The sequence below is a fragment of the Saccopteryx bilineata genome, chromosome 1, assembly GCF_036850765.1.
Source record: "Saccopteryx bilineata isolate mSacBil1 chromosome 1, mSacBil1_pri_phased_curated, whole genome shotgun sequence".
Lineage (NCBI taxonomy): Eukaryota > Metazoa > Chordata > Mammalia > Chiroptera > Emballonuridae > Saccopteryx > Saccopteryx bilineata.
Window position 1 is genome coordinate 123,429,513 of NC_089490.1, and position 17,013 is coordinate 123,446,525.

Here is a 17,013-nt window from a genome sequence, read left to right on the forward strand (position 1 = left end):
TTCTATATGCCAACAATGAAACAACTGAGAAGGAACTCAAAAGAATAATCCCCTTCACGATTGCAACAAAAAAAAATAAAATACTTAGGAATAAACATAACAAAGAATGTAAAGGACTTATATAATGAAAACTATTAACCATTGTTAAGGGAAATTGAAAAAGATATAATGAGATGGAAGAATATACCTTGTTCTTGGCTAGGAAGAATAAATATAATCAGGATGGCTATATTACCCAAAGCAATATACAAATTCAATGCAATTCCCATCAAACTTCGAATGACGTTTTTTAAAGAAATAGAGCAAAAAATCATCAGATTTATATGGAACTATAAAAAACCCCGAATAGCCAAAGCAATCCTAAAGAAAAAGAATGAAGCTGGGGGCATTACAATACCTGACTTCAAACTATATTATAGGGCCACGGCAATCAAAACAGCATGGTATTGGCAGAAAAATAGACACTCAGACCAATGGAACAGAATAGAAAGTCCAGAAATAAAACCACATATATATAGTCAAATAATTTTTGATAAAGGGGCCAACAACACACAATGGAGAAAAGAAAGCCTCTTCAATAAATGGTGCTGGGAAAACTGGAAAGCCACATGCAAAAGAATGAAACTGGACTACAGTTTGTCCCCCTGTACTAAAATTAACTCAAAATGGATCAAAGATCTAAACATAAGACCTGAAACAATTAAGTACATAGAAGAAGACATAGGTACTCAACTCATGGACCTGGGTTTTAAAGAGCATTTTATGAATTTGACTCCAATGGCAAGAGAAGTGAAGGCAAAAATTAATGAATGGGACTACATCAGACTAAGAAGTTTTTGCTCAGCAAGAGAAACTGATAACAAAATAAACAGAAAGCCAACTAAATAGGAAATGATATTTTCAAACAACAGCTCAGATAAGGGCCTAATATCCAAAATATACAAAGAACTCATAAAACTCAACAACAAACAAACAAACAATCCCATAAAAAAATGGGAAGAGGATATGAACAGACACTTCTCCCAGGAAGAAATACAAATGGCCAACAGATATATGAAAAGATGCTCATCTTCTTTAGCTATTAGAGAAATGCAAATCAAAACAACAATGAGATACCACCTCACACCTGTTCGATTAGCTATTATTAGCAAGACAGGTAATAGCAAATGTTGGAGAGGCTGTGGAGAAAAAGGAACCCTCATCCACTGTTGGTGGGAATGTAAAGTAGTACAACCATTATGGAAGAAAGTATGGTGGTTCCTCAAAAAACTGAAAATAGAACTACCTTATGACCCAGCAATCCCTCTACTGGGTATATACCCCAAAAACCCAGAAACATTGATACGTAAAGACACATGCAGCCCCATGTTTATTGCAGCATTGTTCACAGTGGCCAGGACATGGAAACAACCAAAAAGCCCGTCAATAGATGACTGGATAAAGAAGATGTGGCACATATACACTATGGAATACTACTCAGCCATAAGAAATGATGACATCGGAACATTTACAGCAAAATGGTGGGATCTTGATAACATGATACGAAGCGAAATAAGTAAATCAGAAAAAACCAGGAACTGCATTATTCCATACGTAGGTGGGACATAAAAGTGAAACTAAGAGACATTGATAAGAGTGTGGTGGTTACGGGGGGGAGGGGGGAATGGGAGAGGGAAAGGGGGAGGGGGAGGGGCACAAAGAAAACAAGATAGAAGGTGACAGAGGACAATCTGACTTTGGGTGACGGGTATGCATCATAATTGAACGACAAGATACCCCGGTCTTGTTATCTTTGAATATATGTATCCTGATTTATTGATGTCACCCCATTAAAAAAATAAAATTATTTAAAAAAAAAATTAAAAAAAAAGAAAAAGAATATACGTTTTAAATTCATTACTTATAACATTAAAATCTAATGACAAAATTATTATTTTAGTATAGAAAATATTCAAATACATTTTTAATCAAAGATGAGTTATAAAAATTTTTCCTATTTCCAAAAAAGAGCTATTTTATATTTCCAGTGCTTTCTGTGTCTCTTATGTTCTCAAACTTTAAGATATATAAGATAGGTTGTGGCTGGTTGGCTCAGTGATAGAATGTTGGCCTAGTATGTGGAAGTCTTGGGTTTGATTCCCAGGCAAGGCACACAGGCAAAGCACCCATCTGCTTCTCCACTCCTCCCCTTCTCACTTCTCTCTCTCTCTCTCTTTCTCTCTCTCTCTCTTTCTCTCTCTCTCTCTTTCTCTCTCTCTCTCCCCCCCCTCCTGTGGCCATGGCTCATTGGAGTGAGTTGACCCCTGGGCTCTGAGGATGGCTTCATGGCCTCGCCTCAGGCACTAAGAAGAGCTTGATTGCTGAGCAACAGAGCAATGCCCCAGATGGACAGATCCTTGCTCCCGAGTGGATTTGCCCGGTGGATCCCAGTTGGGACACATGCAGGAGTCTGTCTCTCTGCCTCCCCTTCTTTCACTGAATAAAAATAAAAACAATTTAAAAAGATACAAATAATAAGAAATATGTGCCTGCAAATTCCTCTGATCATATTAATTAACAGTCGATAATAATTATACCACTTACTGTGCATCAGTTGAAGAGATTTTTTTTACATTAATACTAATCAAGTTATACAAATTTTGGTCTTGGTTTAAAAAATCCATAATTAAGAATACATGTTCTTCAGTTGATTGTTAGAAGGAATAAAAAACACTATGAATGATGATGGAGAACTTCATTATCTTTTAACTTTTTGAACAGGCAGTGGATTAAAATAGTCTCTTCTTTCTAAGTTAACTATGCAATTACTGCCACTTTCATATTGCATATGTTTGAAAAAAATGAAACTAAGTATAACTTAAATAAAATCTCACTTTATAGAATGTAAAATAGATCTAAAATAGAGCTATCAAAATCATTATATATATATAAAATATCAATAGATATATCAGAACTTTGTACATAAACTTATCTATAAAATAAAAAATTAAATGTATTATGAATGTACATGTTAAAATAAATCATATCATGCATTTTTTTTCTGAGAAAATAGTCATATTATTTATGGAAGTTTTACATAAACTTTATAAAAGATTTTTTTTAAGTGAGTGGCACTGCATATCTATATGCAAGAAGTGTGGCTTTACTAAAGCTTTTAAGTGGAGGAAGAGAGGGGAGGAAGAGATGGAGGGAAGAAGGGTAGGATGATTTTAAAAGAAAGTTGTCCTCTCAAAGATTCTCAATTCAGGGGACTACAGTCTGCAGGTTTAGCCCAATGATGAAAAGAATGTTATTCATAACTTAAAAACTACTCTGTTATAGTTGTTTTACAATTGTAACTAAAAGTCTGCTGCATTGGAAGATCCTGTGGAAATAACACTGAGTTATAAGTTTTGTGGTAATAAAATATTTAAAAACAAATATCAAAAGCAAAACTCAGATTAATTAGAAATTAGGGTCTTCTTTCTTATGTGGCTTGTTAACTTGCTTAAAAGATATTGAATAATGTATAAATTCCAAAACTCTTATGAGTACTTATAAATAGCAAATCTAATTTTTAAGGACAGAGATCTATCTACACTGTTCAACAGTATCCTCAGGTCCTAGGACTCAGACCACCATATCATAAGCAATTAGCAGAGATCTGTTGAATTAAATTGTCTTGTCTTTCTAATGGCATGGTCCAGGATATATTATTAGGGCTCAAATTTCAGTGTTTGTAAGGAAGTTTTATAGAGATGCTTAAAATATTAATTGGTCCAAGGAATAAAGGAAAAACATTTCTTTGTTTCAAAGACATATTACCCCAAGAAAGTAAATAATTAAGCTTACTTAACCCTTTGAGTGGTAAGTTTTTTTCATGCTCACTGTTCCCTGGGAGTGAGTTTTTTTTCAAAAATAGAAATTAATTTCAGTTACAGTTTTATTAGCTTAAAATCATGTTTGTTTGATAACCAATTTATGGAAAGAAGAGCATTTTTTTTAATGTTGTTTTACACATTTTTAAAATAAATTAATTGATTGTACTCTGGTTGGTCAGGAGGCACGAGGAAGTACGTGAATGGTCATAGTACTCAAAGGGTTAAGTAAGCTTACTTAAGTAAGACATTGCTCTGGGGCTGACCAATCAGTGGAGATCACAGCCTTCAAAGAGCAAAACTGAAAAAGTTCATGAATATTCTGTTGAAATCCTCCCATAAATGCCCAGTGAAAACTCTCAAAAAACCCAGGCTTGGCCCTGGCCAGTTGGCTCAGTGGATAGAGTGTTGGTGCGGTATATGGATTTCACTGGTTTGATTCTTGGTCAGGGCACACAAAAGAAGCGATTATCTGCTTCTTTCCTTCTCCTTCTCCTACTTCCTCTCGCCCTTTTCTACCTCTTCCTTTTTCACAGCCAGTGGCTCATTGGTTTGTGAGTTGGCCCTAGAGGCTGAGGATAGATTGGTTGGTCCCAGTATCAGCCTCAAGCACTAAAATTAGCTCATTGATTCAAGTATCAGCCCCAGACAGGGGTTGCTGGGTGGATCTCAGTTGGGATATATGTGGTAGTCTGTCTCATTATCTCCCCTCTTATCAATTTAAAAATAAATAAATAAATAAATAACAGCTTTTAAAACCCTCCCAGAACATGCCTGTGCCATTTCCTTTCCCCGACCCCTTTTCTTCCTCTACAGGCATGCCTCTCTTAAACTCTAAGAGTCCTCATGAGACTGACAATCAGGGAGTAATGGACAGTGGTAGCTTGTCCTGGCTAAACCCCTGAACCTGTTCCCAAGGAACTCTTTTCTCTGAATTCCCCCAGTATAGGCTCCTTTCTTTCCCATAAGGTTATTAGAGAGACAAGTTGCTTTTTCTATTCTAGGTCCTTTCTTGTTTCACTGTCCCGAGCATTGACAATCTTACTCTCAAAATCACCTGGACTTGTATTATGAAATATTTCCCACATGAAGTCAAGAATTCACTACTGGCTGGCCTTAGTAGGACCAGAAGGGGTCCTACTAAGTAGTACCAGAGTGTGTACCTGTCCTGTAACACACTCAATGTTCCCAGGCACTCTATATTTTACCACATTTTATTTTCTTCATAGCACTTACCAATAAATGAAATCATGTATTTATTTAATTACTCATAGTTTGTCTCTTCCCCTTTACCAGCAAAATCTTAAGAGGACAAACTGTTATGTTCTTCACTGTAGTTACTATAATTTTAATGCCTGGAACTGAACTTGGCACACGTTAAGCATAAATTACGATTTGTTGAATCAGTGAATGGTAGATGTAGCATAGGGTGCTACAGAACACTAAAAAGAAACAGTCCTTTAAAAAATGAGAAAAGACCAAAGCTAAGAGATAGAAACCAATTCCATGTACTATATTGTTTGTGTACCTGATTAAGCCACACCTGAATTCAGAATAATCTTTTAAAAACAATGTTAGTGAATATATTTCCTTTTTGTTAATCCATTTGGGCTGGGTTTTCTATCACTTTCCACTGAAAGAATACTAACAAGTTCAGTTGCCTTTCAGTGGAAACACAAGGTGACATACTGGAAAGTTTATTACAGTTCTATTTAAATAAGAATATTGTAATATTAATAGTTACTCTTTTTTAATGTTTATTTATTGATTTTATTGAGAGAGGAAGGAAGAGAGATAGAGAGAAAGAGAGACAGGATCATGGATCTGTTCCTATCTGTGCCCTGACTGGAGATTGAACCAGCAATCTCTGTGCTTTGGGATGATGCTCTAACCAACCAACTGAGCTCTCTAGCCAGGGATTAATAGTTACTCTTTATAAAATAATGCCACTTTATAAAGTGGTAAACTCCCTTCTCATCCTAGGAGTCTAGACAGAGGCAAAGTGACCTTATGATTAGTTTTATGTGCTGGACTATATTCTTTCTGGGGTTCCTTCTTACTTAAGTGTACATAATTCTATGAACAAAATGTATGATACAGTTTGTTAAATAAATAAAACTTTTGAATATTTTGGGTTTTGAACATTTCTTTTTTTTTTTTTACTCTTACATCTATATCTTTAATTCCTGTATTGTTTTCTATCAACTGTTCAATTTTAAAAGCATTAGTAGAATGTTCTGTTCTCTCTCAAGAAAAATCTATTGATGAAATCTAATAAATAAATATGCACATATACTATTTTCATCAGCTAAATAAGACAGTAATTTTAATAACACATTTATTCTCTGTGGTGTTTTTGAAAGAGATTATTAACATTCTTCTTATGTTATGAATATGAAAGCATTTTTAAGCAAAATATATTTAATTTAATAAATAGAAAATAAAATCCAAGGGTTAGAGAAATTCTCCATAGTGTCACTTCTCAATTCTCTACTCAAACAGTTCCAATTCAGGGGAAGACTAAAGAAGAGTAAAGGGTCAATAATCAGTAGCTCAAATGAGGCTCTGATCAATTGTTTAGAACAGAAAATAAAATATTTTAATTGACTTGAAGAATGTTTTAGGAAGTCAAAAGGCTAAATGATTCCCTAAAAAGAAAAACAACAGAAGTGTACTTTTTGCTTTCTTATTCTCTGACATAGTAATGACTAAGCATTTGACAAGGAGAAAGTTCTGATATGTCCTTAATTAAATTATAGTAGGCTAGAGAGTGATAGAAAGAGACAAGAGAGGGGAACGAGTGGAAACCAACAGAAGACTGACTGCAATCCTAAATGTATGTTGAACCTTTGAATTAACTTCCAGGGGGCTATTGGTGTTTCTCTAGAGAGAATAGCCAAAAAGCTGACACTGGGTTGGACATAATCTTTTCCTGATGGTTAACCACAACAAGCTAAAAGAGCCAAACACTTCTTCCTTACAGACTATGCACCTGTTCCAGGCTATCCCTGCCTCATCTTCTCCCATCCCCTTTATTGCTAGCCAATGGAAGTTCTTCCAAAACAATTTACACTTTTCTTTCCAAAGCTGTTTTTATAGAACACTCCTGTCAATTTCAGGACGGCAACACAGTGTCTTCTCCATCTAGCACTGCTGCTGACGGTTTAGACAGCATGCCCAAGGACCTGGTTCTTTTGAAGCTAGCATATGGCTCAATACAGCCTTTCTTTGAGAAAAGCTCTCAGGCGTGAACGTTTTTGTTCAACACATGTTGAGCCTGGTGTTCACTGAAGTTGTACTACATACTCCTCCTGTTCAGGAACATCTTTTCATATTATCTGTCTTTCTTTCATATACTATTTAGGTTTTAACTGCCTGGTTTGAAAATTAAAACACTTTAAATACATAGCTTTTTGGACGATGAATCTGTTCAGGTTGGACCTATTTTAGGGGGTAACTTTCATTTTAAAAATGTGATTCTGTGGATCTCCCTGTGTCTGCAACATGCTCAACATCTTGGTTTGCATTATTAAAAGGCTTTGACAGGGATCATCAGAGCTGGCTGCTGCCATCAGGACAGGCTCCTGTCAAAACAAAATCAGTGCACTGGGAAACAGAGGCCAGACCAGTGGAATTCAAAGGACATTACCTAAATCCTTCTATATATTTTGCCTTTTTTATGCCAAGAATATAACTAGTCTATCTCTTTCTTTTGTAATTTTTATTGTTTTTTATGTCACACATGTGACCAACCCCCCTTTTACTGAGTCATAAGAATGCATCACCAAATGACCTATTTGGACATTTAAAACCACTGTGCTCAAAAAAACCTCTGTTTAAGTACCTAGCTGTTTGAGATTCCTGTCAGCGGAATACAGATGAAAGGGGAAGGAAGAGGCTCATCACAGGGGTTCTGTTGATAACACTTAATTTAACATATTTCAGTTTAGCAATGTGAGACTATAAAAAGAAAACTTTTTTATTTTAAATGACAGGGTGACTATGTTATATTCACTGTAAATATGTCCCACCCAGGAAGTGATGATAATGATAATGGGCCACAGTAAAAATTTAACTCTATGGGGAGAGTCTTCTCATACAAACTCACCTCTTGTATATGACACATGTATATCACATCTCAAAGGCTAGCAGAACCGCTATTTCACCGAGATTGAAATATGAGAGGAATAAAAGTGTTCAACAGCTTTTCAACAAAGCACAAAGCAGCTGCAGAGAGCAAGGTATTAGGGACTTTCAAGCATTTAATTAATAGGCCAGAAAGTGTTTAACGAATAAAAATAGGAAATGGCCAATTTGAATGTGGTTATGATTAGCTGAGACTAACATTATCTTCTGTGCTGAAGTTTTAGGACAAATGAAGTCCAGAAGAGACCAGGTCCAACAGTTTCAGGATGGACCAGTGATTACATTTGATCTTGCATACATAGATGGTGGTCACTTTCCTCTTGTATGGACATTTCTGAAGCATGGTAGGTTACTTGTGGGATACTACAGCTGTTAAGAATCAGTCAAATAGTTTCTAGCTTCAGGGAACTTTTATATATTGAAAATGACATCTTAGCAACTACTATGACAAAATTTTTCAAGACCAGATAAAATGTAAAAGATACTAAATGAAGTCATAGTTAAACTGAGCCATGCTTTTTGAACTTTCCATCATGGAAATGCTACTCTGGAGGCCTTAGCACTTCTCTACTTCAAACTTATGAAATCTCTTTGATGTCTTGTGCTTTATCTTGAAAGGACACTTTTGTCAAAACTTTTATTTTTATTTCATTTTATTTTTAGTGAGTGAGGGAGAGATATATATATGGAAAGAGGGACACACAGAGACAGACAGGAAGGGAGAGAGATGAGAAACATCAACTCTTCATTGCACCACCTTAGTTGCGGCATTAATTGCTTTCTCATATGTCCCTTGACCAGGGGGCTACAGCAGACTGAGTGACCCCTTATTCAAGCCAGTAATCTTGAACTCAAGCCAGAGACCATAAGGTCATGTTTATGATCCCACAGTCAAGCCAGTGATCCCGTGCTCAAGCAAGCGACCTCAGGGCTTAGAACATGGGTCCTCAGTATCCCAGGCCAATGTTCTATCCACTACGCCACCACCTGGTCAGGCTTGTCAAACTTTTTTTTTTTTAGTGTTACTTGTTTTTTTTATTTATTTTATTTATTTATTCATTTTTTTTTTTCTTCATTTTTCTGAAGCTGGAAACAGGGAGAGACAGTCAGACAGACTCCCGCATGCGCCCGACCGGGATCCACCCGGCAGGCCCACCAGGGGCGGTGCTCTGCCCCCCAGGGGGCGATGCTCTGCCCATCCTGGGCGTCGCCATATTGCGACCAGAGCCACTCTAGCGCCTGAGGCAGAGGCCACAGAGCCATGCCCAGCGCCCGGGCCATCTTTGTTCCAATGGAGCCTTGGCTGCAGGAGGGGAAGAGAGAGACAGAGAGGAAAGCGCGGCGGAGGGGTGGAGAAGCAAATGGGCGCTTCTCCTATGTGCCCCGGCCGGGAATCGAACCCGGGTCCTCCGCACGCTAGGCCGACGCTCTACCGCTGAGCCAACCGGCCAGGGCTATTTATTCATTTTTTAGAGAGGAGAGGGAGAGACAGAGAGAGAGAGAAGGGGGAGGAGCTGGAAGCATCAACTCCCATATGTGCCTTGACCAGGCAAGCCCAGGGTTTCAAACTGGCGACCTCAGCATTTCCAGTTCGACGCTTTATCCACTGCGCCACCACAGGTCAGGCGTCAAACTTTTAAAAAAAGTGTTTTTATAGTTAGTGTTGCTGGTGGTGTAATCTGGTATGGATATACAGTATGGATTTAGCCCCATGCCCTCACTTGGAATTTTAGAACACTGTCTCAAAGTTAGGAAAAAGCTTTATCTGTTAGAACTAATTTCAATTAAGATGAATCAGAATTATCTTCCGATTTCTTATCCTCATACATATTGCTCAATAATCTTGTGTGTATGTATTTCATAGTTTGTGACTCACAGTATTAAACTACAAAATTCTGCCCTGCAGATCAGTGTGCATTGATATAATGCTTACTTGATAGCATGAAGTGATTTGATTGGTGCCATTACAACAAAAAGTAAGTGCTGTAACAGGAGTCATTGGCACTTCTAACATTACTAACACAAGCACATGGCTAGCCGATCAGAAATGATCTTCATTACTGTGCCCATGAAGCAGGATCAGATAACAATATAGCTCCACTTTTTGTTTCTGAATTTGGAGCAATATTTATAAGGATATTATACTACAAAGAATCTGATTGTGTCTGGTAAGCTGGCCAGGGCTGTTTCTGGCTTGTTGCAAAAAAATATTTCTTTTTCTTGTCATAACTCCCAGGTGTTACTGCTGAGAAAATGGGAATATCACTGCTAGAATATCTGAAAACAACAACAACAACAAAAAATTGATTTGGGCAATCTATGTGCTCCTGTCATTGATAGAGACACAACTATGACAAGAAGTATGACAAAGGTCGTAACAAGGTTAACAGAAAAGCACCCAGAAATTCTCCCTTGTCATCAGCTTTTTAAACTAACTATTCTTGGTTACTGTAGGCAGTAAGTTTTCATTAAATACTAAGAATTATTTAATAGTATTTACAAGCTGTTCTTATAATTTTCCCAAGAGATGGCTACTTCTGCTTAAAGTATGAATTTCACATGGTTAGCATATCTACAACATATGAGGATTTGATAACATGAAATTAAAAGCCCATATATTACCAACAATTGTTTCAGTCATGTATAAAAGTGAGTAAAAAATACTCTCCTCCCAAAAAAACTCTTTTAAGGCTGAAATTGATTTTCTTATTAAAATATAATTGTTCTTCAATAAAAAATAAAATAAAATTTAAGGATAGAAATTATATATATGTACATATGTGTGTATATTTTATATATAACTGTTCTTATAAAACTAATATTATCAAAAGATTAATTACTATCACAAAGCAAAGGTTATCTATCTAGGTCCTTAAAAGCCTGCAACACCTGACCAAGCAATAGAGCATCGAACTGGGATGTGGAGGACCCTGGTTCGAGACCCCAAGGTCGCCAGCTTGAGCGCGGGCTCATCTGGTTTGAGCAAAGCTCACCAGCTTGGACCCAAGGTCGCTGGCTCTAGCAAGGGGTTACTCGGTCTGCTGTAGCCCCATGGTCCAGGCACATATGAGAAAGCAATCAATGAAAAACTAAGGAGCCGCAACGAAGAATTGATGTTTCTCATCTCTCCCCTTTCCTGTCTGTCTGTCACTATCTGTCCCTCTCTCTGACTCTCTCTGTCTCTGCCACACAAAAAAAGCCTACAACAAATAATGCAGAAATAATTTAAATAAAGAAATATGTGGTACAGGCCTGACCTGTGGTAGCACAATGAATAAAAAGTCGATCTGGAATTCTGAGGTTGCAGGTTCAAAACCCTGGTCTTGCCTGGTCAAGGCACATATGTGAGTTGATGCTTCCTGCTCCTCCCTCCCTTTCTCTCTCTCTCTGTCTCTCTCTCTTCTCCAAAATGAATAAATAAATAAAAGTAAAGTGCTTAGCTTTAAAAAAAATAAAAAAAATATGTGGTACAAAAATGAAAGTCCCAGGATACACTGTGTTCATCCTGTGGCAGAAAACTAACTATAAAAAAAATCGATTTACACATTTGTTAAGCAATGTAGCAGGTTCAAAGCAGAAAAAGAATATTTGAAATTCAAGGGCTGATACTGCTAAATAATACCCTAATTAAATAATTTTCCTTAATATGAGACGTAAAATTATTTCAAAATTTTTCTTTAAACAAGATCTCTTGTGCACAAAAGTTCAAGATTTCATGCTTTCATTCAAAATTATTTACCAATATTTAGTCATAAACACAGCTGTGAGGATATGAGCTACTAGAAGATCTTTTAGAATTAAATATATTTTCTTTCACTGGGCAATGAAAAAAAAAATTGTCCTGAAGTAGAATTGAAAGGAGAAAAAAATTAAGTAATTGTTAAAGAGACAAGCGTACGTGAATTAAGATTTTTATCTGACATCTAAGAAACTTTAAAAACCTGCTAATGATCTAAATTTTGAATCTTTGGCAAAACAGACCACGAAAACAAAAATCTTTTCTTGGTCTGTGCCTAATTGAAACCAAAGCATTAAAAAAAATAAAAAGTTAACCAATGACACCATGTCAGCCATTAATGGAAACAGTTCGCAAACAGTACATTCAAGGACGTACATGTAACTTAACATGCAATACTATCCATGTTCTCCAATGCAGATTTTGAAGAGACTAGATTTCTTTCTGTGTTTTCACATTCACAGAACCCAATTCCTGTATGCATTTTCAGAGGTGTGCTGTGAGTTCTCTAAAGGTTTCTTTATCATTGAATATTATAAATAATTATGTTCCTAGGTGGCAGTTCAAAGCTCAGTACAGCACTCAAACAACACCACAGGCAGATCAGGTGACCTTTCTTCAATTCCTCTCACTCTGGTGCTGAGGACAAAGTGATATGTCTGTCATACGCCATTACCATTAGAACAGAATCTTGTTCTTTTATTACAACTGAACTCCGCCAGATTTCTCAGCAGGTATGCTAAGTGAAATCAATGTCTTGGATTTCCAGGCTGAGCTTGGAGGTCACAGCCACTCTATCATTTCTCAGCATTATCCTTTCTCGCACGCACACACACTCCCCAAGCCTCCAACTGGCACACAGCAGATTGAAAACAGCATGCATCAGAGGACTCACGCTGTACAATTTTACAGTCTTTTGGAGCCCCCTCCTTTTGAGTCTCCTTTCTATTTTTTTTTTTTTTTTTTTTTTTTGCAAATTGCAAATAAATTTTGTTTGTGTCCTTCTCTGGAGTTGTAAGTCAAAGGCAAAGGCATACCTAGGAAAAAGGGCAGGTAATAAAACCCAAAGACCATGATTTTTGACAGCTGCCAGTAAGATCATTTTCCTTACATTATCACCTGAATGTGGCTTAGGAGGCCAGTGTTCCGAACAATAAATATACTTTCAATACAAACCATCAATTTGGATTATAACAGGTAGGTATGCAGACAACACAAAGTTCTTTAATAAAATAATTCTACATTATATGATAGATATAGAAATTCACTAATAAAACACACAGAAAACACCTCCAGGACACTAGAAATTAATTGTATAACAATTTAAATGTAATAATAAACAACTCTTATATAGAAGCAAAATATCTTTGTGAAGTGAATATACTTATTACGTTACATATAAATGTCAATTCTAGGGTATCATTATTATAGCATAATGTAAAATCTCATAATTAAATTTAAAACTTCATGTTTTGAAAGGGACCCTCTGTATTTACTATTGATTTTATTTATTTTTGGCCATGTTCTTTATTAAATGACAATGGTAATATTTATTAGGTTGGCTATTTTTTAACCCACTCAACTTTACTCTGGAGCTAACAGACAAGCTTATTTAAGACATCTTTTCTGATAATAAGTACTTGTAGACAGTATACTAGAGAATACTGAGCAAAGAAAGAATATATTGTCATTTAAACTGTTGCTACTTAAAAAGAGGCATTTTATTTGTGGTTAAAATTTTTATGTACTTTATAATAATTGCAGATGGAAGGATATATGACATCCACAGTTTTATTAAATTTTATATGTAGAAAATTTATGAGGGCTAATTTTTAAAAAGTAATGAAACTTTAATATATAAATGTATTTGTTAAGTTATATATAATGATAGCTATAGAAACAATATACTTGTTCACTAGTATAAATAAACACAGGTATGTGAAACCATAAAATATGGAAGAACTTTAACTTAAATAATCAATCTTTATACTTCGTCTATGGACTTCTATGAGTGTCTCATTTATAAAGAAATGTTCTAATTTGGGCAAAGCAAACCTTCAGTCACTTTTATGTTTCCCATAGTTACCTGAGAAAGTATCATTGTAGCAAATGTTCAGTAAATATCTGAATGGATGAACAAATGAATGGATGGATGCATAAATAGATAAGGTTGAGTAATATCAAAGCTTCATGATTAAGTGATTTGGGGAGAAGACTTAATGATAAAAATGTTTAAAATGATAAATAATAAAACAAAATGTCTTGCACAAAATAATATTAAATGTAAACTGTGATTAATAAATAAAAAAGAAAAGTACTAATGGAAAACATTATTGTAAAGCATGATGTAAAATCACATTAAATCAAGAAAAAAAAACTTCACAGAGTTGTGTATAACAATGACTGTGCTGCTACAGCTATTTATTTTATTCAAAGCTAGCCTGTATATGTACATATTAAAACTGCTGGCCCATGAGACATCAAAATATTACTACTTTAAAATTAAATAGTACTGACTACATGTTATAATTATTACCAATTTTTAGGAAATGTATGTTCTAGACTGACAGTTGTTAGAGAGGAGGGTGTAGGAGATCTGGGTGAGAAGGTGAATTAAGCAGTATAAATTAGCAGTAACAGAACAGTCACAGAGTCAATGTATAGGAAAGAGATTCAATAGAGTTGTGATGACTACAGGTAGGGCCAAGTGGATGATGGAAGCATTGGGGGCACCACTCTGTAAAGTACATAATTTCCTGCCACTGGACTGTACATCTGAAACTAATATAGAATAATACTGAATGTAAATTGTGATTTAAAAAAAAAAGTATGTTCTGCTGTTATTATAAAGGAAAACAGACCAGACCTTAGGACTATATTATGTATACAACATGCACAGCTGAAAGAGATCTTAGAAGTGACATATGTATATTTCCTACTGTCAGTAGTGTGTACAATAATTTGTACTATATATTTCCACATATTGCTGTTCAAGCACCTTCTAAGGCCTTTGTCCAAGTTAAGTTTTTTATAAATATATATATATATATATATATATATATATATATATATATATATATATATATTATATAAGAGAGAAGCAGGGGGGCAGAGATACAGACTCCTGTATGGTCCCCAACCAGGATCACCCGGCAAGCCCACTAGGGGGCGATGCTCTGACCATCTGGGTTGTTGCTCCATTGCTTGGCAACTGAGCTATTTTATTTTAGCACCTGAGGCAAGGCCATGGTGCCATCCTCAGTGCCTGGGACCAACTTGCTCGAATAAGCCATGGCTGTGGGAGGCGGAGAGACACAAAGAGAAAGAAAGAGTGAGAGAGAAGGGTGAGGGGTAGAGAAGCAGATGATTGTTTCATCTATGTGCCCTGACCGGGAATCAAAACCAGGACTTCCACATGCCAGGCTGACACTCTACCAATAAGCCAACCAGCCAGGGCCAAGTTATACTTCCAAATATATTTATCTCTTAATAATACAGCAAAGGACTTTGGACTTTTGAGAAGATAGGTTGAAATGCACTTTCCACACAATTTTTATATGCCTTAATAGTACTCATATTTTAAGTTCTATTTCAAGTGCATCTTCATTGGGAAACCTTTCTCAGGATCTTTTACTGAAGGTAATATATCTATCCTAATAACATCCAAAGCGTTTAATCTGTAACTCTTTCTCAGACTTTGTATCATAGAGTATAGATATCTATTTTATCACACTGTAAGCTACTTGGGTACACTATACCTATCTTATAAATCATCGATTCATTCACATTTCTTACTATAGTTATGAATGCATGATAATTTACATGCACACTGCACCAATCCTACTAGACTCTGATCACCTTGAAGACCCATAGTTTAGTCCACTGGCTGGCACGTAAGAGATATTCAATAAGTATCACTGAACGAGAAATAAAGCTCTACATGGTAAGACGTGTAGCTTCTTCAAAAGGGTACCTTGCTTTTGGGTGGTGGGCTGTTTGTGCTCTTGTCTGTGTGAATGCTGGTAGGAGATACAGCAGCACCAAGGTTGCCTTGGGGTATGCCTGGGAGCTTTCCTCCTGGAGATACCTGCATTGCAGCTAGCTGGGCAGCATATAACTGCTACAGAAGAAAAAGAGAGAGGGAAAATAAATTAAAAAAAAGACTACCAGTGATAAAATAATTGCACCCCTCAGAAAGCACCTATATTCAGATGTGGTATTTTTCCTACAAGTATTTTTGTTTAGTGCCCTGTAATATTTAAAGAAAGAAGCTGTCACTTAAACTTCAATGACTTAGGGGAGAAGTAACAGATACCGCATATAAGAGATTTCAGCTTCCATGTATCTACAGAATTAAAGCAAGTAAGAGTCATTTATATTTACTCTTCCGCAATATTTCTGGAAGGCAAGTGTATCGTTCTTTGGTCAATACCTCTCTTTGCTCAATTTTAAATTTTACACGGTGTGCTACAAAAGATTGAAGTTTCATATACAAAGTAATTTGTTGTTATTCATGTGTCAAGTCCTGTGCCTTCTTTGCTTGACCTGTTGAAATGAACACCTATAACAAAATTTGTGTGTGTGTGTGTGTGATTGTTGGTTGTGTAGAAATAAAGAAGACAATTGAGAGGGAATGGAAAGAGGGTATTTGAAGAACATTATCTGGTCACTCTACCTACACTGATAAAAATTAAGATGCTTGCCAAAAGTCCACTTCAATTCACAATATATAAACACAGATAAACCTGAATTATCTTGAGGATTAGGGTTTTAAGGAGTACTGTTTAAACATGACGCTTCAACTAGGCCCTCATATAATAACTCTTATTAAATAATCAATCAAATATTCTTGAAGTCAATTTAATAACAGAGGAAAATGTTACTTAGATAACAATAGCTGTGTGACATGGCATCTTAAAACAAGGAGGTTGTTTTAGATTCAAATAGTCATATCAAAATTTTAAATTAATACTCTTTTCATCTCTGTTTAACAGTTTGTGAACATCTTAAAGTCTGGATGGGGAAGCAATTACTAATAAGTCTATGCACGGGGGCAATGTGTAAGGTCATTTTTCCCCAGTGTGATCAACTTTTCACTATTCCCAGACCACAGCATTTGCCACCAACCACACCTGATTTTCCTCATTGGCCAAACTTTGGAAGTAGGAAATATCTATTTTCAATACATTTTAATTTGTGTCATTATATTAAAGAAACATAAAAGGGCCTCATGTCTTAGAGAATCAAATGTACTTTAGGTCTGCTAAAATTTTC

At 35.9% G+C, this 17,013-nt stretch overlaps 1 protein-coding gene across 13 annotated transcripts in view; it reads right to left on the reverse strand.

The window, feature by feature from the left end:
• Positions 1-17,013, reverse strand: part of SOX5 (SRY-box transcription factor 5) — a 1,095,444-nt gene that overhangs the window by 70,424 nt on the left and 1,008,007 nt on the right. For 12 of the 13 annotated variants that reach the window (XM_066264766.1, XM_066264755.1, XM_066264754.1 and 9 more), the window contains one exon: positions 15,713-15,859. The exons of the other annotated variant lie outside the window; for it this stretch is intronic. In XM_066264766.1, the coding sequence (XP_066120863.1) occupies positions 15,713-15,859 (147 nt within the window). The remainder of the gene's footprint in view (positions 1-15,712; positions 15,860-17,013) is intronic. 13 annotated transcript variants of the gene reach the window in all.